This window comes from Drosophila sechellia, chromosome 3R (genome assembly GCF_004382195.2).
Source record: "Drosophila sechellia strain sech25 chromosome 3R, ASM438219v1, whole genome shotgun sequence".
NCBI classification, from domain to species: Eukaryota; Metazoa; Arthropoda; class Insecta; order Diptera; family Drosophilidae; genus Drosophila; species Drosophila sechellia.
Window position 1 is genome coordinate 17,132,426 of NC_045952.1, and position 24,530 is coordinate 17,156,955.

The 24,530-nt window shown below is 47.7% G+C and overlaps 2 protein-coding genes across 3 annotated transcripts; both read left to right on the forward strand.

Moving 5' to 3' along the window:
- The first annotated feature begins 14,101 nt into the window (after nt 1–14,101).
- Nucleotides 14,102–18,728, forward strand: LOC6606836 (MAP/microtubule affinity-regulating kinase 4). Of its 2 annotated transcripts, none has more exons than XM_032723323.1 (2): nt 14,102–14,249; nt 16,074–18,728. In XM_032723323.1, exon 2 carries the CDS (start codon nt 16,590–16,592, stop codon nt 18,705–18,707), a length of 2,118 nt encoding a protein of 705 aa, XP_032579214.1. In that variant the 5' UTR covers nt 14,102–14,249; nt 16,074–16,589; the 3' UTR covers nt 18,708–18,728. The 2 variants fall into 2 exon arrangements, with proteins under 2 accessions (XP_032579214.1, XP_002031633.1); XM_002031597.2 differs by having other exon boundaries at nt 16,077–18,728.
- Nucleotides 18,707–20,944, forward strand: LOC6606837 (MAP/microtubule affinity-regulating kinase 3). The gene has a single exon (XM_002031598.2). The coding sequence runs from the start codon at nt 18,712–18,714 to the stop codon at nt 20,698–20,700; it is 1,989 nt and encodes a 662-aa protein (XP_002031634.2). The 5' UTR covers nt 18,707–18,711; the 3' UTR covers nt 20,701–20,944.
- The last annotated feature ends 3,586 nt before the right edge of the window (nt 20,945–24,530 follow it).

Below are 24,530 nucleotides of genomic sequence, written 5' to 3' on the forward strand. Positions count from 1 at the left end.
TCGGCTCCCGCTGCTCATTTTTCCGACTTTTGTTTGGACAGTGGTCGTTGTCGCTGGTCGCGTTCGACTTTGAGGCTTTTCCACCTCCGTCTGCCGCCCGCCGTCCGGCTTTTGTCCAACCTGCAAGCCTGCACCTGCACCTGCCACCCAACACACACCTCCCACCACCCACTCCAGCCCACTTCCCCACATTCGTGTCTAGTGCTTATCGCGCTTTTGATATCGAAAAAAAGAAAGGAAAATGGGGGAAAATGCATGCCTAACGTGTGTCCTTTTGCTTCGTCTATCTATGCAGATATCTTTCTCTGTCTCTGTGTGGGTGTAGAGGGAAGAGGAGGGGGGAGGGAAGAGCGGAGCTTGGGCATTAAAAACATTTTCATTGTAATCAAGCGTACTTTCTTTTATTATTATTATTTTGCCTCTCTTTCCGGCACTAACGACGCAAATTACTCAAATGTATCTGGCAGATACTTTTTGTTTTCCGCCTCGATGTCGTTCGTGTATCTATCTATCCGTTGCTACCCGTCTCTGTCTAGAGCTGCTCGTATATTATTTATTGATCGCGATAAGCGTCACGAAGCCAATTTCAAGCGTTAGCCAAATGATACTTGCCCCCATCCATCGCCACCCTTTCGCCCCCGCCCACAGCTCCTGCTCCTCCGGCTCTTTATCGTAAGTGCTTTTTGCACTCGCTCCCTAACTAATTTGAGTACAGTCCCGCCAAGCGATGAAAGTTCCAGGTAGCAGTACCTCCCCACTCCCAAGTCCCAGTGATTTCCCCCCCAAACATCCGCTTTGGTGCGTGGCAGTAACCCTCTGTCGGTGCATTATTAACGTTGCAATCAGAGGTAGATCCGCTGCACACCCGTGCAGCTGGCAGATGTCGGGTGCCTTTTCCGCATAAGTCACCCCCTCGATCGTCTTGAAGACGCTCTGGGAAACCAACTGTCGTCGATCATCGGCCGTTACATTTCCTTAGGGTTCAGGGTTTTTTCTTTTCAGTGACTACGATGGGAGTATGGGTTTTTGGGCTGTGTCCTGGGTCTGGCGTGTGCTGTATGAGCATAGAGCGTAAACGGCGTCTCGAAGTCACCAAGTGGAACTTTAAGGCACTCGCTGCACACATACACAGTCTAGGTTTTTCCAGCTTATTTCCTGGGCCGGCTGCCACTGGCTTTTGTAACGTATTTCTTAGTGCCGTTCAAGGAGTGGGTGTGGAGCTGAGCTTGGGAATTTGACTAAGGTATAAACTTTGACACGCAACATCGTTTGGCTTCAAATGCGGACGCCTCCAAAACTTGCTTAAATAATTCAATTTTTCGTGTGTCCGCCGCGTAATGTGTCCATTTAGCCGGGAGTCATTACGAGACGCACATGAGCAGGCATAAACACTTCCTTCCTTCGCATTCCACCTACCGCCCACCTGATGTGAGGGGGTATAGTTTTCCTTGACAAAACGCCTCCTCCGCGGAGACCAGCTGGGCCATTTTGTGAGTGGTTATACGTTGGTGGGTGGGTGGTGCCGGTGGTTGACTTATTTTTATGACAAATGCGAGATATGTTAATGCGATAGGCTGGCGGTTATTAAGGAAATTACACACACATGGCCGAGTCCTGCCGGCGAGTACGGCGAGTCCTTGAGCCGCGTACAAATATTTGAAGTTTCAATTTCAGCGTGAGCGCTGGCATTAATAGGATACATGGGTACATGGGAGAAATGACTTCATGTCATGGCTTGAGATAATTAGAGGTTGTACACAGGACTCCCTTTTAGTCTATCTTGTGCTTCGTTTTTTTTTTGTGACCAGAGGATCCGAGGGAGCAGAAAGGGGCTTGGGGCGACTCTGATTGCATGTCCAGAGCCTTGGACGGCACTTGGGTGTCGTTTGCCCCGCCGGAGTGACTAACCGATGGGACATGGGACACTGGGCTCCGGACAACGAAAGCGGCTGAGTCATCCAGCTGGCCTCGCTCGCCGCACACTCTCGGGCTAAATTTGTTTAAATTCATCTGCGTATCAACAAATTGATTGCATTTAATTCAATTGAATCCATGCAAAGAGCCCAGCCAAGTGGGGGGTCACTATCGAGCAAGTTTTCGAGGCATCTCCGAGGCAAATTGACTTGAATAATGAAATTTGCTGCTAATAAAGGCGGACTGCGATTCGTTTTCGCTTTCGTTTTTATAACGAACTTCATGATTGGGGAGCTGGGAATCGACCTGAGGCGTCGAGTCGAAAAGTCGCAATAAAATCTTGTAAAGCATAAAATTCAATTCCCATTGTTCCAGCTGGCTCCTCCTTCTCAACCAGTTCGTTGTGTTTGGATTAAATGGAAAAGATTTTCTTAATCAAACAATGGCCATGTCTGTGGTGCCGGGACAATAGTTGATTTATGCATCGGAGATGAAATTCTTGGAAAACTTTTGAAGCGATTTGTGGGTCGGTCTCATCTTCCAGCAGCAGCATTTAATTCCTTCGTAATTGCAATGGAAACTACTTCAGCCGGAGAGGTTAGGAGCCAGCGTTCTTGCGGCTGTCCACCCTCTTCGGTTGCATCCTGGCCATCCTTGGCTCCTCGACAAGTGACAGTTTCAATTAAAAAATCGTTAGGAGTAGAGCCATCGCTTAACCCTCCTCGGACCGAGTTGAGTTGCCGCTTGGGCAAACAAAACTCAAGTAGTTGCGAGATTCATTATGATAATTTAGTTGCTGGAGAATCCTGGCCTGCCTCCGCTTGACATTTGAAGAACCTTTGAAGGGTCGCTGGAGGAGCGCGAGCAGTCAAAGGAGGGCCAAAGGATGAGCTAACGACACTGCCGCTTCTGCGACATTAATGGAATTAAATTTGTTGAAAATGGTTTTCGCAGGGCGAAGGAAAATCAAGTGGCGGTTTGGGGCGGATCGGTGGGGCCAGAGGAGCCCCTACCACGCCAAGTGTCCCCTGGTCAGATCAAAGGGTAAGAGCAGGTTGCAGAGAGCAGGGGAACACGTGCTGCCCGCTGATTTCCGAACCGAGCCGTGAATCAGACTTAACAACCACTTGCCGGCCAGTCGGCAGTAACCCCATTCCAGCAATCCATCGCTGCCCAACCCACTATGTCCACCTCCTCCGCGGTGGATGACTCTTCTGACAGCTCGTCAGCTGGCATCATAACTCAGCTCGCATTTGCGTCCAGTTCTTTCGGGTCCGCAAGTCAAAGGCTGCAGCACTTAATGAGTGCATCCGGTGGATGCACTACCCCCTGGCCTTGCATTGCTTCATTGCACTTTACATTAAAGTCGCGACATTACACAATACGAACATTAATGTTCATTAGTGTCGTCCACCGGCCAGTTCGGTTCCGTCTGTCTTAGGGGGTTGCCACTGTCCACCGTCCATCGTCCGTATAGTCCATGTCTACTGTCCATATATCCATTTCGATGTCAATGCAATGTTGATGGCGCTGTCGAAGTCCATGTCCGTGTCATAAAGGTGTCAAAGTATTGCAGCGCTTCACGCTCAATTAAGGGAGGTCACTCATCTTGGAGTGGGGAGAAATCTTGGGACTTGGGCCTTGGACCCTGGTAATTGAAACACAGCGGCGTCTTGTAGCCTCTGCCTTCTGTTCCTTGCCAGGAAGTGCAGGCAACCGCCGTGACGTCTTCTCCCTTTCGTTTTTGTTTGAGTGTGTGTGTGTGGGGGCACACCTTTGTTTGCCTTTGGTTTTCGGCCTTCTAGGCCTTTGTTTGCGCTGACGATGATGGTCTTGTCTTTGACCTTTTGTCTGGCTGCGGTTCATTAAGGCAACTCGAAACCCTTTAATTGTTTCGTCTTCCTGACTTCGCCAGGCCTGAGAACTTTTCGACTCAAACCGAGTGTCTTCGTCACAGATTTGTGTACTTTTTTTTTGGGGGGAAGCTATTTGTTTCTGTCGTTGTGCTGGCCCAACGACTCCAGAATTAGTTGATTTATGAATTATGACAATGTGGACCAGGGCAGATAGTGATAATGGTGCTGCTGCTGCAGACAGGCTGTCTGCGGCCTAAGCTGCCGGATATTCTAATAAAGCGGCCTCCAGCTGCAATTGCAGCGAGTGCAGATTTAACACTTCTTGTCAGAAGTTGATTGAAGCAACCCCCAGCAGACCAGTTGAGACCTCAACTTGGGCTGCATTTCGAAGAAGGAACTGGGAACTGTCCGATGCGGAACTATGAAACTAGTCCGCCATGGGAACAATGCATACATATATATAGGGAGCTCTTCGGGTGCAGCAGTCAAATTAGTGCAATCAAGTTATCTTGTGCGTATCTGTGTTGTTCTACAGCCACTTGCTGGCAATTGGATCTTTGCATCTAACACTTCAATTGTCCGCTGCTGCGGCGGCGGTGGGAATTTGTTATGCCAAAGGAAAAACTATTTAAACAAAGGAAATTATTAAAAATTATGACCGACCCTTGGTCTTTTCCTCCGCGCGAACCGTGTGAAAAGCGCACCCTCGCCTTTTCCTCCGCTTTCCGTGATCTCTGTGATCTGCGCTCTGGCGATCGGCATGCAAATGCATAGAAATTGTTTCCTTTCGTTTCCCTTGGTTCTGCTTCAAGGCGCTTTCCGGCATAGCTTTACATGAATCGGCAGTTTTGGTTCCCAGCTGGCCGAAAACGAACCCGCTTTCCTCCCCCTCGCGAGGTCCTGGCTTCCTGGCAAGCAATGCGTGAAGTTCTCCTACGTTTTTTGGCTCAGGGTTTCCTTTTAACCAGCGAGCCTTGCAAGTAATATTCGGAATACTTCGCCCTGACATGTCAACGCCCTAACATGTTTGCGGGGGTGGGAGGTGTGGTGCGGCAAATGCAGGCAAGTTCATTGTCGCCACCCTCGGGCCGAATTCATTACGCGAATGTATCTCACAGATGCAACCCCAAAAGCCGCCCCCAAATGTTGCCAAGAAAGGCTGGCAAAAAGTCTTGAAAGGCACTGCACAAGAACAAGGAGGCGGCATCGAAAGGAGCCGTGTCCTTCTGGGTGGGTAACTCGAGCAGCAACTTGTGGCAATGCAACCAGAAGACAACCCACACTGCGGGATCTCGCGAACAGAAGGGTGGCTCTGCCAAGGACATTCGACGTCTGGCTGCAGCAGCATTGCCCAGTCCAAGAAGTTATTGAATACCCTAACTTCTAAAAGCATGTAATGAAATGCTTGATCATTACATTTAGTCGCTTTCAATAATTCAAATAAATCATTTTCTATCCAATTAATGTATATGTTAATTATTCACTTTATATAAAACTTAATAGGTAATTTTTAGCTTATTAAAACAAATTATTTAGAAAGTGTATACATGTCATTTGAAAAGCTGAGAACTCAATTCTCATTAACCGCTAAGGCAAAACGCATTTCATTTTGGGCTGTCGTTGTGGAGAGTCTCAAGCCCTGAGACGTCAGACAAAAAAAAAATTAAAAAGTGCATAAAATGAATCTATAATACATAATAATAAAGCTTAAAAGCAGCACGCCATCTCGAGAGGAGTGGCGAAAGGGGTGCATGGGGGGGCATCAGTATCCTTGGCAGGATGGCAAATAAAAAAGGGTTGGTCCTGCCAACGTCCTGGGCGAACAACAAGAAATGCAAACAGAAAATAAAATTTTCGTTGAAAAGAAATTAAAAATCTGCAAGATTTGCATTTTGACTCAGACCCCCGACCACAAGTAATAAATATATGTATAATATTTCTCTCAAATTTTCGCCCCCCATCCGTGGCGGGAAAAAACTTTTGAGTGTTCACCTCAAAGTGCAGTGGCGTGGACAGTGAGAGAGATCCTTGGGCAGGAGGATTGAGGATGGTGGATTGAGTATTCAGGATGGAGGATGGAGCACTGAGGATTTGGCTGGTTAAGCTGGACGGGCTCTAATGATGCTGCTGGCGCTTCTATGGCTGAGCATTCTTTCTCGGGCCGAGTTCTTGGCTCAGTTTGGTTCAATTTTAATTAATGAGCACACAATTCGCCGCATAATTTGCATTTCATATCTGTCTTCCCCCGCCCACACCCACGCCCCTCGTTGGCCCCTTTTTTTCCAGCTCGGCCTTGCCATTATCTGGGCATAATGCCAACGGACTGCGACTTGGACCCGCTTAATTAAAGCCTGCCGCTGCCTCCGCCTGCGACTTCCACCTGGCTTGGAGCTTGGAGCTCTTTATCTCCGCGGGCATAGAATAAACACAATATGCAAAGTTTTTCCACTGCCATTGAGGCGCGGCCCATTGAAACGGGGCGCCAGAAGAAAATTCGAGCAAAGGAAAAGTGCAATTCATTTATTTGCGTTTCCTTCTACAGTTCTTCACTCCGGGCTCTTTGGCCGGTTTCAGTGCGCTGCCTTCTGTTTTCTCCTCCTCCTCCTCTTCTTTTTTTGGCCAGTTCACGGCAAGGAGTCCATCGTCCTGCCTTCATTCATATTTATGCGCTTTGTGGAAGGCAGCTGGCAGCTCCTGCGACTTCTCCTTGTCTCAGCCCCCATTCCCCAGACCCCAATCCAGACTCCTCTCCCCAACCCCCCCTGCTCCTGTGTGCAATGCACTTGTCAAAGCTTAATTGAAGGCAAGATTGCAGTCTGACTCGGTGACTCTGGGCCACTGTTCCTTGCGAGAGTGTGTGCGAGTGCGCCTGTGTGTGTGTGAATGCGGCATATTTTCCCAGCGACTTGGCAAAAGTCGCTGCAACGTTGCTCAAACAAAGTGAATGCCAAAGAAAAGAAATTACGCGTGCCCATTCGCAGATGCTTCAAGTGAGGTATATAAGACCCAGTGCATCTTGGGAATTTATCAAGTTTACAACCAGTTTGTTAAACTAAAAACCACAAAAGTAGAGTATGTTAAAAAGATAGGTAAATTAGTTAAAATAATTATGAGCTTAGCAAATAGATTGGCTTTGTAGATCCTTTTGTTCTCGGTTTATTCCGGCATAAGGTGCTTTTAATAGAACATGAAGATACCGTATATTATAGTCGATCAATTGTGATAGTCCTGTGTTCACTGCAAGTGCCTGCCAGCTGCCAACTAGCAGCGAAAGCGATATCCAGGAGGAGGACCTTTGCCCTTCACTCACCTTTCCGCTTCTTACCCCATCTCTACCACTCATTGCGCTTAGGCCGCAATTTGCAACAAAAAGAAACCAAAATTAGACAAGGACAGGGGCCTGGGAATGGAAATGGGAAGGAATCTGGATCCGAGACGGGTTGCCCTACTCCGAGGAACTCAAACGCGAACACACACACGGGGCAAATAAGGAAAACCAACGACGGCGACGACGACGACGGAGTCGTCAAAAGAATGCAGTTAAGCACACAATTGACATTTGAAACGTCAACTTGGGAAACCACTCGTGCTGAAGAAGTTGCATAAAAAAGTGCCTCCGTTAGGGGTTTCCTCTGCAGCTCCCTCGCTCCTGCTGCTCCCCCCACTCCTCCGCCATCCTTTCCAGCGGGATAAAAGGAAGTGGGGGCCAAGAATCCGGGTACCGACTTCTTGCAAACAGGAGACTGCAGTTTATTTGCTCGGCAAATAAATTTCCATGCAATGCGGAAAGCGCACAGGTTGTGCGGCCAACGGGGCGTATGGGTTATCTTTCTTGCCGTGCTCTCCATTCTAAGATAATCAACAAACGGCGGCTGATGCTGAAGACTAACGATGTGCGCATATCTGATTGCAGTTTACTGTTGCATGCATCATTAAAATGTGTCTGCAGCGGCAACGGTCCGCCAGCTGCGTTTTTGCTGCATTTTCTTTTTATCCTACTTTGCTCAAGGTGGAGGGCTGTCTATTTGCATAGGGTGGCGCTGGTGCTGGCGCAAAAGTCACAGATTGAAAGACGTGCCCGCACTCCTTTTGAGGCTTTTGAGCGTGTCGCTGAACTGTCGCCCAAACTGCCGGATTCTTTCAGCCCGATTCCCCACAGTTGATTCGGCCTTAAAGCCCACACCGCAAAAAATTGAAAAGAAGTATGGTTCACTATCGATGATAATTCAATTGAGCTTTAATTGTCTAAGATTAAGTCTACATTCTGCTCGTTGTGCTAAAGAATTCGTGTGCTTCTTAAATAGGTCACAAATATTTGGGAAAATAAATGTATGAAATATTTTTGTCTGTGCAGCTACGAATGAAGTCTATTGCCCGGCCATGTGAGCTGGCTGTTGCCTATTAAGTAACCCGTGGAGACCACTTTGCTGCCAACTGCACCCACTCGCATCCATGCAGATATTTCATTAAGAGCCATGGCAAACCCGTGAAGAAATAACTTTTGCAACATTTTCCAGCGCCCCCGAAATAAAAATATAAAAAAAAATGTATGGCTGTATGTATAAAAACCTGGAAAAAATAAGGAAACCTACAGAACGAGTGCTGTAAGGGTTTTTCCGAACCCCACTCACCTTGCGGAGCAAAGTTTTTCAACTGCGGCAACTACCTCAGAAAATCGCACATACAGATACACACGCACACACACACCCACACATCGCGTTATGCCTGAAAGGAGGTGACTGCATATCCAGCCAGGCAACTCCTCGCTTTTCCTTCCATTTCCCAGGATTTTTCCCCCTCCATCCCCCTTCCCCACCTGAGTACTAACAAAAATTCATCCAGCGGCAGCTAAGAGCGCAAAAATTATGTTGCATACATTACGGCGTGCACACAAAAACAAAAGAAACTGCAGCAGCAACTTTCTGCAGCAGCAATTTTCTTCAGCCCACCGCCCACTTGAGCCGCTTTTCCCACTGCAATTCCCTGCTACTTCTGAGTAAATTAACTGCATTTCTTCACAGCCTGCCACACGGCTGTTGCGCCGCATATTTGGAGGCGCCACAGCCAGGTGGTCTGAGTGGTGGTGTGGCGTGGCAAAGGGTGGATATGGGTGGCTAAGGGCGGCTGGGTGGATCCTGAGCCCAAAAGGGTTGCCAGCGAGTTGCAAAACAAGTTTTCCTTGTAGAAATTGTACTTTGCATTCGCATTAATTAATTAAAAATAAAATATATAGAGGACGAGTTGGAGTTTTCGGTGCTGCTGCCGCTGCTGGGGGGTTGGAAAAGTCCTCGAAGGGTGGCTCCTTCGTCTGGCAGCCACTGCAGCGGAGTGGAGCACTGCAGCGACGGGCAAGATGGACGGATGCAACGGAAGCGAAGACATGCCAAAGAAGCATGGGCAGCCGGAAGCCCGCCAGCAGAGGGGTATTATATGCTGCCACCCCCACCGAGGAGAAGGAGGGGGCGGGCAAAACTTGATGACTGCAAAACTGGACTTTGAGGGGGCGTGTGCACAAAAGCAGCATCAGAACAAAGCCAACAAAAACTCGCGAGCAGCAGCAGAATCAAAAAAAGAAAGCGAAAAAAAATTACAGCAATGGGGAGAAAAATACAAGAGACGAGGAGCGAAAAGGGGCGGACCGGCGATTTCATTTTGTTTGATTGTTTGATTTCTGCTCCGCGTCGTGACCAACGTCCAGTGCATTTTGGCGCAGTCGGTTGAAGGGTCTCCGGCGTAGCCTCAAGACTTTCAGTGCGCCACGACCTAAACGGAAATCTGGCCAAGGGACAGGGAACTGAGGAATGGAGCGGAGCGGAGTGGAGGGGCCACCGCTGTTGGATGATGAAAAACGCACTCGAATTAAAAGGTTTTGCTGAAAACGGGGACCGGACATCAACCTGATCGGGGGAGGAGCTGCAGCGCTTTGGGGGGTTGAACTACGAGTGGTTGCAAATGAATCAAATTAAAATATTTATGGGCATAATCTGTCATTTGAACAAGTGCATTTTCGACAAGCCAGTGAGCAGCAAAGTTAATGAAAGGGGTAAATATATTATAGTTAAAGGAATCAATTGCTTAAAAATTGATGTCTGATATCGTAAGAATATATCTTAAAATAGGTCAAGCGTTTAAAAAGTTTAGTTAGTAGTACTATTAGTATATAAAAATAACAACAAGGCCGACATAAAAAGTAACTGAACTGAACTGACAACCATTTAAAAATAAATGAACAGATTAAAAAGCATTTATAAACAATCTACAAAAATTGTGTACACAATTCCAATTAATTAATAAGCACAAAGAGGGGAGTAAGCAAAGCTTATAGATTTTAACCCCGAAATGGGAATGTCCTGGCTAAGCCGGTTGCATTGCCACTGCAGTCTAACTGCAGTTATCCTGCGTATGTAGAGGGGGCAGGGCGGGGTGGGGTCTCCGAAGGACCAGGACGAGACGAGTTCAGCCAGACAGCGAGCATATTGCAATTTCGCAAATCAAACAAAAGGCAGCCGCAGAAAAAAACCCAACACCGGGCGAGGAGGGAGGCGGGAGGCGGGAAAGGCGCTCGACCAAAAGGACAATGCACAGGCCGAGGATGGCACCGGATTCAGGACTCAGCGGGCAGGACTCAGGAGGCAGGACGCAGGTCGCAGGACTCAGGACACAACTCGGCTAATATGCATTGCACATGCAGCGAGTCTTACGCGGAGCGGGAGTGCCACGAGTTTGGGGCCCTTAAACTTTTTTCATGACTCTTGTTTCGGCAGTTTGTTTGCCCAGCAAATGCATCCAATGCAATTTTTCGGGCCGCAATGTAGACGCAAGTCCTTGCTGCAATCAACTTCGCCAGGATAACGCCGAATGGTGTGAGATATGAAGCACTAGGCGATGGTTAAGCGTCCGCTTCGCAAGTCAATCAGTCAAAATAAAAATAAAATGAGAAAAATGAAACAGCTCGAAAACAAAAAAGTCCCAAGCTGGCTAAAGTCCTTATTATCCTTGCATGTTGGCGGAGAAAAAAATGCAATATCGAATGCATTTGGAGCTGCAGCCACGCCCCCATCTGCCCGCCCTCCTATCAACTAAACGCACTGCAGCCCCAAAGAAATTGCGAAAATGAAAACAACAAAATGTGGGAAATTGGGAAAGTGGGAAGCTCGCGAGAGAGAGATTTTCAATTAAAAGGAATTGCTGCTCTATGTGGATTTTTGTGCTTATTAGCCTGCCTATGCGCCCATCACCGCCCCTCACCCAACCGCCCCCCATTTCAGGCTAAAACCACTCGAAAGCCGTGCACATTTGGTAATCAATTTCTGTTGTTGCTGCCGTTGTTGTTCGGCGGCTGACTGACAATCTTCGCTAATAAGCTGCCCCCCAGGCGCCTCCTACATGGGATACAACTACACTTAGAAAACTTAGAAACTATCAAGGAAAAACTAGTCTAAGCAATATATATCTCATATTTTCTGAGTAGTTACAAATTATTTCTAATAAGCATAGTCAATCCTTAAAATACAAAATCAAATTAACAATATAAGCCTGCCTTTACTTTCTTACTTTGCTTGTGATAATTACTCAATTTCAAAAGGTTTCTCTCTGTGCACCCACACATGGCACAGATGAGATGATGCACTTGCATTATGCAGATTTCAGATTTCCGTTTTCAGTTTTCCGAATTGCTATGCCGAAATGCATTATGTGGCTGCCTCTTATTCTGAGCCTGTCCCTGTTATTGCCGCCGCTTTTTAATTAGGCCAATCCAAGGCAAGCGAAGCCATCGCGATTCTGGTGAGAGGCAAAGGATTAGTTCCATCATTATCTATTCCGAATGTGGGCAGAAGCAGAAGTGTTGCATTTGGCGGAGATGGGGGCAAACTGCCGCATGGGCAAAATACTATTGACAATTCTTCGGGTCGCCGCCAGGACAATGGGATGCCGAATGCAAATCCTTCAGTCAGCTAATATTGTTTATCCCTAAGCAGTCTTCGCCCCGTTCCCGGGAAGGAACAAAGCCGGCAAAACTATGCAAAAATATAACAAAAAGCTAGAAAGCAGTGGAACTGCGACCAAATCGAAAGGAAAACTCTTTGACAATGGCAGGTAGAAGGGGATGGATGGATTGGTGAATGAATGGATGAATGAACGATCTAACTGCACAGGGTCCTGCGATGCAAAGTAAGTGCAAAGGATTTGCCACGACCAAAGGGCTGAAGTGGCCGACAAATAATTGACGAAACTGCCCCGGGAAAACTGTGAGAAAATCAGCCGTTTTCTTGATGAATATCGGGAGATTTTACCCACTCCTTTGACAGCTGAAAATTGTGATTCTTCGTTTATTGTCTGGGATACGTATATATGCATTTCGGTGTCCCTCATTTGGTTGGCCATTGTTTGGTCCTTGATCGGAGGTTGAATTTGACACTTTCCAAGAAGGCATTGTTTGAATGGGTTAATTTGTGTATTTAGCAGAGAGCCAGCTGTTATTGAATATCGACAGTGAAACGCAAAACCCAATTAAATACCTAAGTCGCCGCACAGATTTTGCGGCACGTTCGTCCTTCGTTTTGCACCTTTCGCGATGCGGCAAGAAGGACGCAAAAATGCAGATCACGGCCCAAGGAGTCATCGCTCCGGCCGATCCGAAGTCGAAATCGATATGCACCCGCATTTGTCTGTCAAGAAGCTGCCCTTTTCGGTTCCGCAATCTGGAGTCCATAACTCATCGGGGCAATGTGCAAAAGTGGCTGTATCGCATATCCTGTGGCTGCTTTGTTTGCCGAAGATCCTTTTGTCCACATTCGAAGTCAGCTGCAGTTGCAATCTGCTTTTTCCGCATTCAGCACGATCAAATATTGCCGAAGAAAGATATCGCATCCTGATCAGGTGGCGCGTGTCCTCTGGTGGCCAACTGTGATTTGTCGGTCGGAATCGCATTATGTTCACCTATTTTTGGGGCGTCAGCTGGTGTGCGTGCCACGTGTATCTGGCGGATACTTTTGCCAAAGGCAGCCGCCTTATCGACTGCATGCTGAATTACCCGCTTCCTCATTAGCATTTCACTGTGGCCTACTTGTCTTGGCTTCTTCGGTTCATCTAAATGCAAATTCTCCCCCACCCAAATTCCCAAAACACCTTCAATTTCGAATCTCAAAGCCAAGAGAATATGGTTAGTTTCCAACTGGCAAGCTAAGAGGGCACTGCGACAAAAATTTCTTTCAAATAAGTTCACTTTTTTAAATGGAAGTACTTGAATATGGCGATGAATTAAAGTTCTCATTTTCTTTCCTTCAAACGATATGCACTTTGAATGGAAATGTTCTTGAAGTTAGGGTTAATTTTTGTTCCAAGTGAATGGCCAAAAGCTTTTTAATTAAGCCCTGCCTTCAAGGAGGGGACTACGAATCGGGAATCGAGGAGAAATCACAGAAAACTGTTATTATAATCATCGTCTACGTCTACAATCGGACCAACACCCACCCATCCACCCCTTCTTGTCGCCTACTTTGTCATTATAATTTTTCCTTTCAGCCGGCCAAAGCGATGCCAAATGAAAGAAATTTTTGCGGGCCAAAAGAAATGCATTTTATTATTATTATTTGTTGTGGTGACTTTTTAATCATTCCCTACCAAAACAGAGCGCTCCAACGGATTGTTTTGAGATATGGTCGCGGGGGATGGGGCTGTTGTTCAAGAAGCCCTGGAACCACTGGCCGATTCTTATTGGTGCACCAATACCACTCGGACAGCTCAGACAGATATGGCCATCGGCTACTCCCACACCGATGGCACGATGACGACACAGCTGTTGACGACGAATGGGGAAGTCTCGATGGCACACATACACCATCGCCGTCGCCAGCACTACCACCACAAGAAAACCCATACCAATGAAGAAACTCAAACGAAGACGAAGACCACGACAAAGGCCAAATTCGCCGCAAAGACGAACAAAGACGAAGCACGAAACACCCGAACTGCCACCCCTTCGCAGCCGTGACGTCACACCTCAAGAAACTCTCAAGGAAACGATATTGAGAGAAGAGCAACATATTTCGAACATTGAGTGAAAAGAAAGAGAGAAAAACAAACTGCTTAAAATTTTTATTTTCTCTTTTCAAATTTTATGTTTAAAGACGAAAAAGAGAAAAGTTGAAGCAGGCGTTAATCTTAATAATAGGTTTCTTTTCAAATTCGCTGCACGAGCACGATCGCAATCAGTTGGCCATTTTTCGAGCGCAAGAAGAGCACAAAGACGCTCTTCGCTCTCTCTTTGCTCAGCCCGTCTCAGACGTTTCAGTTCCAGTTCAAGACCTGTCTTCAGATATTCCGCTCAATGCGTTTCAGTACTACGGCGCGCCTTGTATCTGAAAGTTCGGTCTCGCTCAACGATACGGATAGGAAACGATATGGTACACTTGTGGAGTGGATTAACGCTAATTCGTTTTTGATTGCCGCCAGGGGGGATCGCCAATGGACCGATGCGTAAGTAAAGAGTGTAATTAAGCAAGCACGCGGTGGACACTGTGAGTTCCAGAGTTTCGCATCCATGGTCAGATAAGCCAGATCGTATCCCTTGGGTACCAGAATGCCTTATCTTGCGTCCGTTGTGCGTGTCTTTAAGGGGGGCGTTCTTTGGATCTCAATACAAGAGGCGTTTTATTAAGGTCAGCTAATGGATCAACTGTATGTATCTGTATCGCTTTGTGCGGAGTAAGTGTGTTAACGAATGAGTGCCAGACAGAATGAGGCGCCTGAAGATCCCCAAAGTCGCCGATGACTCAGTGCTGCGCGGATAAAAATCGGTTAAGGAAAAAACAAAGAAGAACGGACAGAGAACCAGAATCAAAATAGAAGAAGCCAGAAGGAAGGAGAGGAGAGGCATTCGGAAAAAACAAGCCAAAGATCCCATGGACAGGCAGAAAAACAAAGGCGAAAAAGGGGGAAACGAGATGGGAGACCAAGACCCGCACATGTTCATGTTGACATGTGTTGGTATCTTGGGAAAATCGAGAGAATGATAGAGAGAGAGAGGGGGGTCTGGTGTGGGGTGGGAAAAGTGGGGGTAACCCTAGGTGGGGTGCATTGAACTTGGTGGCAAAAGGGGAGCGATCACTAGCCCAAGAAGAGATCACAGATCGCCAGTTCCCAGAATTAAAACCAAGCCAAGCCAAGTACTTGTTGTTACTGTTGTTGTTATGGCAAATTTCCACAGATCTGCGATGTTGTTATTGCGAAAAAGAGAAAAGAAGATGATAGGGGAAGCAAAACAAGAAGAGCAGGCAAAAATAATAAATACAAAGACCCAAAAGTAGCAGCTGCAATTTCAACATTTCACAAAAACTCAAAAACACACACATACGCAAATGCCGTAAGAGAGAGAGGGAGAGAGGGATACGCAAAGGAGCAGAAAAAGGAAGCGAAGAGCCGGAGAAAAAGGAGACCAGACAAAAGGCAAAGCAGGGATGACGAGGAAAGGTTGCACGCAAAACAAGTCAGCAGGATCAAGGACACGCAGGCCCTTGCACACACACACGCACACAAAGGAGCATGCAGAGAAAACCTGAAATCGTTACACAAACGCAAAGCAAAAGAGAGAAATGCAAGCGAACGAGCAGGCGAAAAGAAAAGGCAGATTAAGGACCCGTTCCTTTGTAGTACTTTATTTTTTACAATACAACCATAGGTAGGTAAAATCCATTAGGGTAGTTTTCTCATAGGTAATGACGTGCATGTGTATGTGTGAGTGTAGCTAGGGATCGGCAGGACATGCAAAAAATAAAATTGAAAGAACAGAGAGGCGAAGAAAATACTGTGTCACAAAGGAGGAGATTAGTTTTTCAGGTCGATTGAAATCCTGTTGTTAGGGGAGAGAGCAAATCACTTAGTGCACAGTGGTGCAAGGTCTATAAAAATAATTTGATAGATCGTCACTATATTATGAATCCAAGTCAAGTTTTAAAATTTTTTGATAAGAGCAAATGCGAACGAACTGTATTGTAATATTCACATGTTTTTGTGAACTTTCTTAGTGATTAAAACAAAAATTCGTATGTATTGTTAGTCATATTTTTGATAGTTTATTTTTGGCATTTCCTTACAATTTTTGATTTGGGACTAGTCAAAAATACAACATTTCACTGAGAAAAAAGGTAGCTAGTTCGGTATTAAATGTACATTTAATTATTAGTTTTATTCATTTGAAATGAAGTTACCCTAATACCGAGTTTCTATAAAGAGCAACCATTGAATTCTCGATGCCGATTACTCCCAACATCTAATCGAATCATTCTTTTCTCCATTCACCAGAAGGCAGCTGCTTCTCCTCGCTGACGAAGGAAACCGAATACCACCAGCTGGGATATATCCTCGCCAGTCGCAAACAAGAACAACAGGGGCACACGATCGCACCGGAGGATCACAAAAGGCTCGTGCCACATGAAGCAGGGGGTTGTTGATAGCGCCTCCTGAAAGAACTACCGACTCATGCGGTCGTGCGTCGAGACAAAGTGATCCTGCCGCAAGGAGCAGGACGAGCCGCTTATCAGCCATGCACGGGATTCGGGGTGGCTGAGGGTTGCAAACACGCGTTCTTATCTTAAAGCTCAGACTGTCGGGAGGGTGACGAAATAGAGCAGATGTGCAAACAACGGCACCGATGACTGATGACCGACGAAACCCAGCAATTACAGCTTGAGGGGAGGCGATAGTTTTGATCCAACGACGCGTGCTCGGCACACTTGAAGATCCACTGAATAGGAGTAACTTTCGCCTGGGCAATCAGAATCTACCTCACACTAGGAGCTCCAAAATTCCAGTATTATAATGTCCGTGGACAACAGCTTGGGAATTCTAGATCTATCTTCGGGTAAGGAGAGTGAGAAAACAGCAATGACAGCAGCAAACAAGGAGAACGATCCGGATTCCCATTTCACGGGCACTATCGTCACCACTGGCGCCACTGCTCAGCCAGCCACGCCCACTACCTCAAATGCCACCGCCCTACCAGCCACGCCTACTGTGCCAGCTGGCCAGGATTTGGGCGACGGTGCCTGTAGTAGTAAAAATACGGATTCCAAGTTTCAATCGTACGTAAGTGGCAATGGCAATGGTGTGTACAAGATCATCAAGACACTCGGCAAGGGAAACTTTGCCAAGGTCAAGCTGGCGATTCATGTGCCCACCGGTCGGGAAGTGGCCATCAAGGTGATCGATAAGACGCAGCTCAATACGAGTGCACGCCAGAAGCTGTACCGCGAGGTGAAGATCATGAAACTGCTGAACCACCCGAACATCGTGCGCCTCTTCCAAGTCATCGAGTCGGAGAGGACACTCTACCTGGTGATGGAGTACGCGAGTCGTGGCGAGCTATTCGACCACCTGGTGAAGAACGGTAGGATGCGGGAGCGGGATGCCAGAGTGATTTTCCGGCAGTTGGTGTCCGCCATTCAGTACTGCCACAGCAAGTTTGTGGTGCATCGGGATCTGAAGGCGGAGAACCTGTTGCTGGACCAGCATATGAACATTAAAATCGCGGACTTCGGTTTCGGCAACACCTTCGAACCCAACGCCCAGCTGGAAACGTTCTGCGGGAGTCCACCATATGCTGCCCCTGAACTTTTCATGGGCAGGAAGTACGCCGGACCGGAGGTGGACGCCTGGTCGCTGGGAGTGGTGCTGTACACCCTCGTCAGCGGTTCGCTGCCCTTTGATGGAGGCACCCTAAAGGAGTTGCGGGAAAGAGTCCTGCGGGGCAAGTACCGTGTGCCCTACTACATATCCATGGACTGCGAAAACCTAATGAGAAAGTTCCTGGTCCTGAATCCCGCCAAGCGCACTTCGCTTTCGGCTGTGATGTCGGATAAGTGGATAAATCTGGGCCACGATGAATCCGACCGATTGCGCCCGTTTCGTGAGAAGCCCATGGAGCTGCAGGATGCAGCCCGGTTCGATTTACTGACGAGCATGGGCCACAAGCGCCGGGATGTGGAGCAGTCTGTGAAGGGGCAACTGTTCGACGACATCTACTGCACGTACATGCTTCTGGGCGTTGCCAAGCCGCGCTCCTCGAACCGCAGTATGAAACCGGAGGCTATACCAACAGTGGATTTAACCACTCCAGCTATCAGTAGCCCGCTTCCCAATATCACCACGCCCACTGTTACCATAGCTCATGTCACGCTTGCTCTGGACAAGAATCCGCCCATCCACTCCTCCTCATCCTCGAGTAGACCCATTGCGCCGCGTTTGGCAAATGCACCCAATACACCGACTTCAACGCCACCAACGGGACCGCCTGCCAAACCCACAAGACGCACTCCAGCCAGGACACCAGCCCGCAAGGCCACCAACCATACGAACGGCCAAGGACGTCCGGAGCCTTCGAGTCTTCCACACACTCCGCAGTCAAAGAGAGCCAGTGCCAACATGGATGTGAAGCCCACGCTGCTGAGTGCCCAGCGGCAGTTGGCCCAGACCCAAAAGCTGGCCAACACTCCACCGCGCTTCCAGTACCCCGTTGCCCAAACACCGAATCAAGCTCAGGGATCCTCCAGGCGGCCCACGACCCTGTACGAGAAAGCGGAACCTGCAGTCACTCCACTTCTGGTGCCCAAGTCGCCGGCCATGGGTGGTCGTCTGCTAGAACGGATTCCCGGAGCTGGAGCCGTGGAAAAGACCTCCGACAAGCCCTTCACCCGACACAATGTTGCGCGGGCCACTTTTCATTTCGGCCAGGCGCGCAGTGGCAAACGGGGCGGTGGATCTGGAAATGGAGCAGGCGGAGAGGAGGACAGTTATCAAATGCCACCCTTATCCGCGGACGACACCAAGCCCGCCTCGCGGGTAGGTTTCTTCTCCAAGCTGACCGCACGCTTCGGCCGAAGGGTAATCCACTTGAACGAAAAGGATGTCACCGAGCAGCGCAAGAACCTCACCAAATAGCCAGATGCCAGGTGGTTTGGGGCAATGTCAAGGTGATAGAGTGATACAGAAAGTGATACAGTCGGCCTTGCCCGAGCATTCTAACGATATTAAGTCCATCTACAAACTCAGCAAATCAGTTTGTCTTACAAGTGTGCGGCGAACGCTTTGCTGGGATTTAAATAAATTAATCCTACCAGAAATGACGGCAGCAAACACAGACAAAACGACCGACAAGGAGAACGATCCCGGTCCCCATACATCGATATCCACTACCGCCACGCCTTCTTCTGCAGCTGCCCAGGATGTGGGGGGATGTGTTGGGCGCAATGGAGGGACATCGAGTCCTAAGTTTCAGTCGTATGTAAATGGCAATGGCTACGGAGTGTACAAGATAATCAAGACCCTTGGGAAGGGCAATTTCGCAAAAGTCAAATTGGCGATTCATCTGCCCACCGGTCGGGAAGTGGCCATTAAGCTGATCGATAAAACTACGTTAAATACGATTGCTCGGCAGAAGTTGTACCGAGAGGTCAATATAATGAAAAGGCTCAACCACCCGAATATTGTGCGCCTCTTCCAAGTTATCGAGTCGGAAAGGACCCTCTACTTGGTAATGGAGTATGTCAGCGGGGGAGAACTGTTCAATTATCTGGTCAAAAACGGAAGGATGCGGGAGCGAGATGCCAGGGTGCTCTTCCGCCAGTTGGTGTCTGCTATTGAATACTGTCACAGCAAGTCGATTGTGCATCGGGATCTAAAGGCGGAGAACTTGTTGTTGGACCAGCATATGAAATTGAAGATCGCTGACTTTGGTTTCAGCACCACGTTTGAACCAAAAGCGCCACTGGAAACGTTCTGCGGAAGTCCACCGTATGCCGCCCCTGAACTGTTCAGAGGAAAGAAGTACTCTGGACCGGAGGTGGACTCTTGGTCACTGGGTGTGGTGCTGTACACCTTGGTGAGTGGTTCCCTACCCTTCGATGGAACCAATCTGAAGGAGCTACGAAACCGAGTAATACGTGGCAAGTATTGTGTCCCGTATTACGTCTCCATTGAATGTGAGAGTCTTATTAGGAAGTTCCTCGTTCTGAATCCAACACAACGTACTAGTTTATCGGCTGTCATGGCGGATCGCTGGATCAACATGGGCTACGAGCAAGGTAACGGACTGAGGCCGTTTCAGGAGAAGCCTATAGATATACATGATGTAAATCGATTGAATTTGCTGTCGAACATGGGTCACAAGCCTCGTGATGTAGAGCAGTCGCTGAAGAACCAGAAATTCGACGACATCTATTGCACCTATATGCTCCTGGATGTTGCTAAACCGCGCTTAACAGCCTGCATCGAGAAATCGGGATCACCTTTTAGGGAAATTCCTACGGCTACGCCAGGCAGCAGTCGGATTCCTGTTCCTATAGCTTCTCCCAATGTTACTATAAGCCATGTGACCTTTTCACTGGACAAGAGTTCACCGAATAAGCCTGGCGCCACTTCCATTCGTCCCATGGCTCCGCGCTTGGCAAATGTCCTCACTCCGCCACCATTGACACCACCGCCCAAAAAATATATCTGCTGCTCGGCTAGCAAGACCGCCAATCCAAGACGTTCCGAGCCGTCCAGTACCCCACAACCTGCGATGCCCAAGAAAGGAGTCGGCGCTCCAGTGGATGTGAAGACAACTCTACTGAGTGCCCAACGAAAGTTGGCTGTAAACCAAAAGCTGAACAGCGCATCACACAAAATTCGGAGTCCCGTTACGCAGTCGCCAAGTCAAGCTTCAGGATGCACCAGAACACCACCGACTCATTTCGAAATGGTGGACTCGACCAGCACTCCCCTAAAGGTGCTTAAATTGGCATCCAACATCCAGACTCCACCCTCCACCGAAAACACAAATCGCCCCCCGCGATTGTGCTTCTTCTCTAAGCTGTCCGCGCGCTTTGTTCGAAGATCACTCCACAAGGGCGAAAAGGACATCAGCGAGCAGCGCAGGAACGTCACCAAATAGCAAGGTGTTAGGTCGGCGCATCCCAAAAGGATTCTTCCCTGCACAGACAATCGCAAGTGATATAGCAGCCCTCCCAAATAGACGATCGACCTTATGTCTAAATGGTATTTTAATTAAAACGACTTAAATTTAGTATAACAAATAAATGTTGATGGCATATGTGAGGTGATCGTTCTGAACTGATCTTGAAACTTGACTGTCAAAACCAACAAAATAAATTTTAACAATTGCTTTATCTTCAGAATTTTTACATTTTACGATAGAAGTATAAAATAAATATGTAGATTTTAAATTCCTTTATATGTATAAAGTTTGGTACTGTTTCTCATTAGCTAGTTAACATAAGAACAGCCTAAAAATAAAAACGGTTTACTCATGATTTTTAATTGTTCTATTATGATCCCTAAAAGAAAGAAACATTAACCAATTGTGTGGAACATTAAAAGGGTCACACACAAAGCGGCAGCAACAATTTCAGCTTGCGTGTTGCTTCGACATTAAAAGGAGCGGCGTGAGAGCTTAGGGTGGGGGTTGCAAGTGGCAATAGCCGAGGGTGGAGGTACCCTGAGCAACACGAAACCGCAATCATTTTGCACTTTTCGAGGCAACAACAGGAACTACGTAGGACCCGCTACTACAGGTTAGTCAACGGGGTGGGGGTGGTAATTTGAAGGCGTCGAGCGGCGGAAGGAAAAGGCGTTCACAGCCGAACATAACAATATCCGGAAAGAAACCAATAAACGGGAAATTCCGCAGGAGGGCCGACGACTATGTATGTATTTTTGGTGGGAACCGAGTTGGAAAAGGGATGGCGGTAGGGGTGGGTTACCTGGCTAAAAGGGTGGTTTTAGACTGATTGGACCCATTGAGAGCGGAAGCAGAGCGTTTAATTCGTTAACTGGCGGAAGAAGGTGACTAGTGACTGTAAGCAAGTAACAGGTCGCACATAAATTAGACAGCCAGCTAGTGCATTAATGTGCATGCCCACTCCTGGAAAACCGATCCCACAATTAGCCCCCTTCCAATCCCAATCGCAATTCTTCCCCGACTGATAAGATTAGGCTCGAAACCGAAATGCAAACAAAACTACTCGCGTTCTATTTGCATGGGACTAGAACGGAGCAGAGCTTCGATTGTTTGCTTTAAGGGTAAACCGCACTCGCATTTATATATATGGATAGAGATATATGCATATAGATGGTGCAGATAAATCGAAATAGTACTTGAAGCAAATAAAAGTGCCTATGCAAGCAGGTCGAGTCAATAATTTAACTAAAAGCGCGCGCCATCGATTAGATATAGACGGCGACAGTTGAGGTTTATCAAGGACTGAATCCGATAAGATAGCCACTCCACAGACTATCCAAGCACTCCATCCACATCCTTTCGCTCCAACTCCAATTGGAATGCCCTGAAGGTATGCAGCAAAAGTTTCGCCCGGAAGTGCTAATATGAAAGCCATCTAGGACTAATCAGCAACGTCTCGCAGAACAAAGGTCCTGGCTAATTTGCGGCAACAACTCGTAACGAGCGTGTAAATGGAAGTTTAACTGTAACTGCAAGTTAAACCCATTTATCCAGTGGACTGGGTGCCAAATTGGCCAAGTGTAAGCCAAGGCTCTTCACATCTAATTGAGGGTGGATTCGTCTTCGTTTCTTCGGGGGGCGCAGCACCGCCTTCAAGTGTCTGCCGGCAACGCCTTGAGTGTGACTTGGGTACGGAGTACTGAGTTCTTGGTCCTGAGTCCTGAGTGCTGGGCCACTGCCACCCACAATTATGTCAATAGCCATGTTTTCCGAGCCAGCCGAGATTTGGTAGTGACAAAAGGTTCGCCCATTTCCATAGACATTCCCCCCCAGAGCGGTTTGTATTGTTTACCCTGGGTAAATATTTTACGGCTCAAGAAGTGCCACAAGAAACTGTAACCGAGCTTAACCTGCTGAAATGTCAAGTGGGGCCGTCGCTTCCTTTGATTTTTCACATTTTTCCTTTCGCCGGCCCTTTGCGGTCGCTTAAGAAACATTTTCCAGGCTTTTCATCTTACACTTTTTGCTCGGTTTTTTCCTTACCATTGTTCTTTTCGCGCTTGCCAATTAGTCCTATGCGATTTCGAGTGTTCTTTTCGTTTCGACCCATTCCAAAATGATTTTCTTTCTTGTGCCGCAACCCTTAATTAATGGCTCGCTTATTTCTCAACTTGGTGCTCAGCCGGAGCTTAGTTGGACAACTATTTTGTCTCATTTTCCGGCTGACTTAAGCGCTTAATAGTTTTCAGTTTTTATGTGCCATAGTTTCGTATCCCTGCTCCGATCCTTATTGGTGTGTCTTCTTTGGCTTGCACTTTTCTTGCTAAAGTCGAAACTTTTTCTTATTGGAAAGGGTTTGAAACTTTGCTTGCGCTCGTCCTTGTTTTTTGTGGTCGCCCGGTAGTTAATCAATTTTTATGTCCTTTTTTCCCATAGATTGTGTAAAAAGTTTTGCTCTACAAGTATGTTTCGACAAGTCTTTTTGTGGTCGGGTGCAAGGGAAAAGTTTTAATTAAGAAAACCTTGAAGTGATTTATTGATTAGAGCTCTCGGCCTGGTCAAACTTTCTGTGGTCGCAGACGTCCCGCTCAACTTTCCGACTTTCCTTTAGCTGGAGGAGATGCCTCTTCAGTCTATCTCTCCCCAAAAAGACAACCAATAGGCGTCCGCCTATCTGCTTTTTTCATAAGACATAATGGAGGTGACTTCTTCCCTTCCCCTACTTAAATCAAGCAGTCTGAATCAAGTCAACAAATGCGAAGCGCGGCGAAATCAATTCTCCGCCTCCCTCCGGCTGGAGAGTATAGAAAAATTCCGTTTTGCTGCTTACGGAAGCGCAAAGAAATACACCCACTACCCCGACCACTTTAGGAAACAATCGTAGCCTACCATGCTATACCAATCCAAACTAACATTCAGTCTGCTCAACTGGCAGAACGAAACTTTGGACCCAGCCCACGGAAACTTTGGGCATTATTATTACTGGCCAATACGCAGTAAGAAATAAAGTCGAGGAAGCAGCAAACAAAATGGTGAGCACTTCCGCCCGGCCCGAAAGTAATTACCAAAAGTCGGCAGTCGGTCGGTAGTTGGAAGTTGGAAGTTGGGAGCCCGGTGAGGCTTCAACTTGGTCTGTGCCGCACATTTCACGCCTCCGCCCCTTGGAAAAGCCGTCATTGTTTTAATTGTAAACAATATGAAGATAATCTGAGAGCCGAAATCAGTGCGTGGCTGGGGAGAGACTGCAGCTCAGGTGGCCAGTTCTTGGTGACACATGCCCCGGCACCACCGACTCCACACCCACACACAATGACCCAACAGCGGAAGTGTCGCCGTGACTGTGGGCACTACAAAAAAGCGGAACTACTCTTGAAAGATTTGCGTCGGACAGGCAGGCAGGTAGGCACCTTCACCTGACCGGCTGTTGCTCCGCTGTCTGCGGCTTTTCATCGCAACCGGCAACTTTCGCGGGCTGAGGCTCTGTTGGTGTAGCTGAAGCTGAAGCTGTCATGATTTTCAGGCCCTCGCATATTATTAACGTTTTAATACGTATTTGTGCTGGCTCTCCCCTGCTTTCGGCCACTTTGGTGCGTGCTGCATGGCGGGGGAAATGGGCAGTGAATGTGGCAGTGGAAATGGAAATGGAGCGTTGTGGTCGGGAAAAGGGGATGGGTTAGTGGACAGAGGGTGTGTCTCGACCACTTGTTGTGGACCGGAGCACGTGGGAAAGTGGAAAGCGTTGAGCTTCCGCCTGGACTTACACTTCACAATATCGTTATTAATTTCGGATAATGCGAGTCTTC

Excerpts from the sequence above, each read along its gene's own strand:
- LOC6606836 (XM_032723323.1), top strand. The coding sequence starts at position 16,590 with ATGTCCGTGGACAACAGCTTGGGAATTCTAGATCTATCTTCGGGTAAG.
- LOC6606837 (XM_002031598.2), top strand. The coding sequence starts at position 18,712 with ATGCCAGGTGGTTTGGGGCAATGTCAAGGTGATAGAGTGATACAGAAA.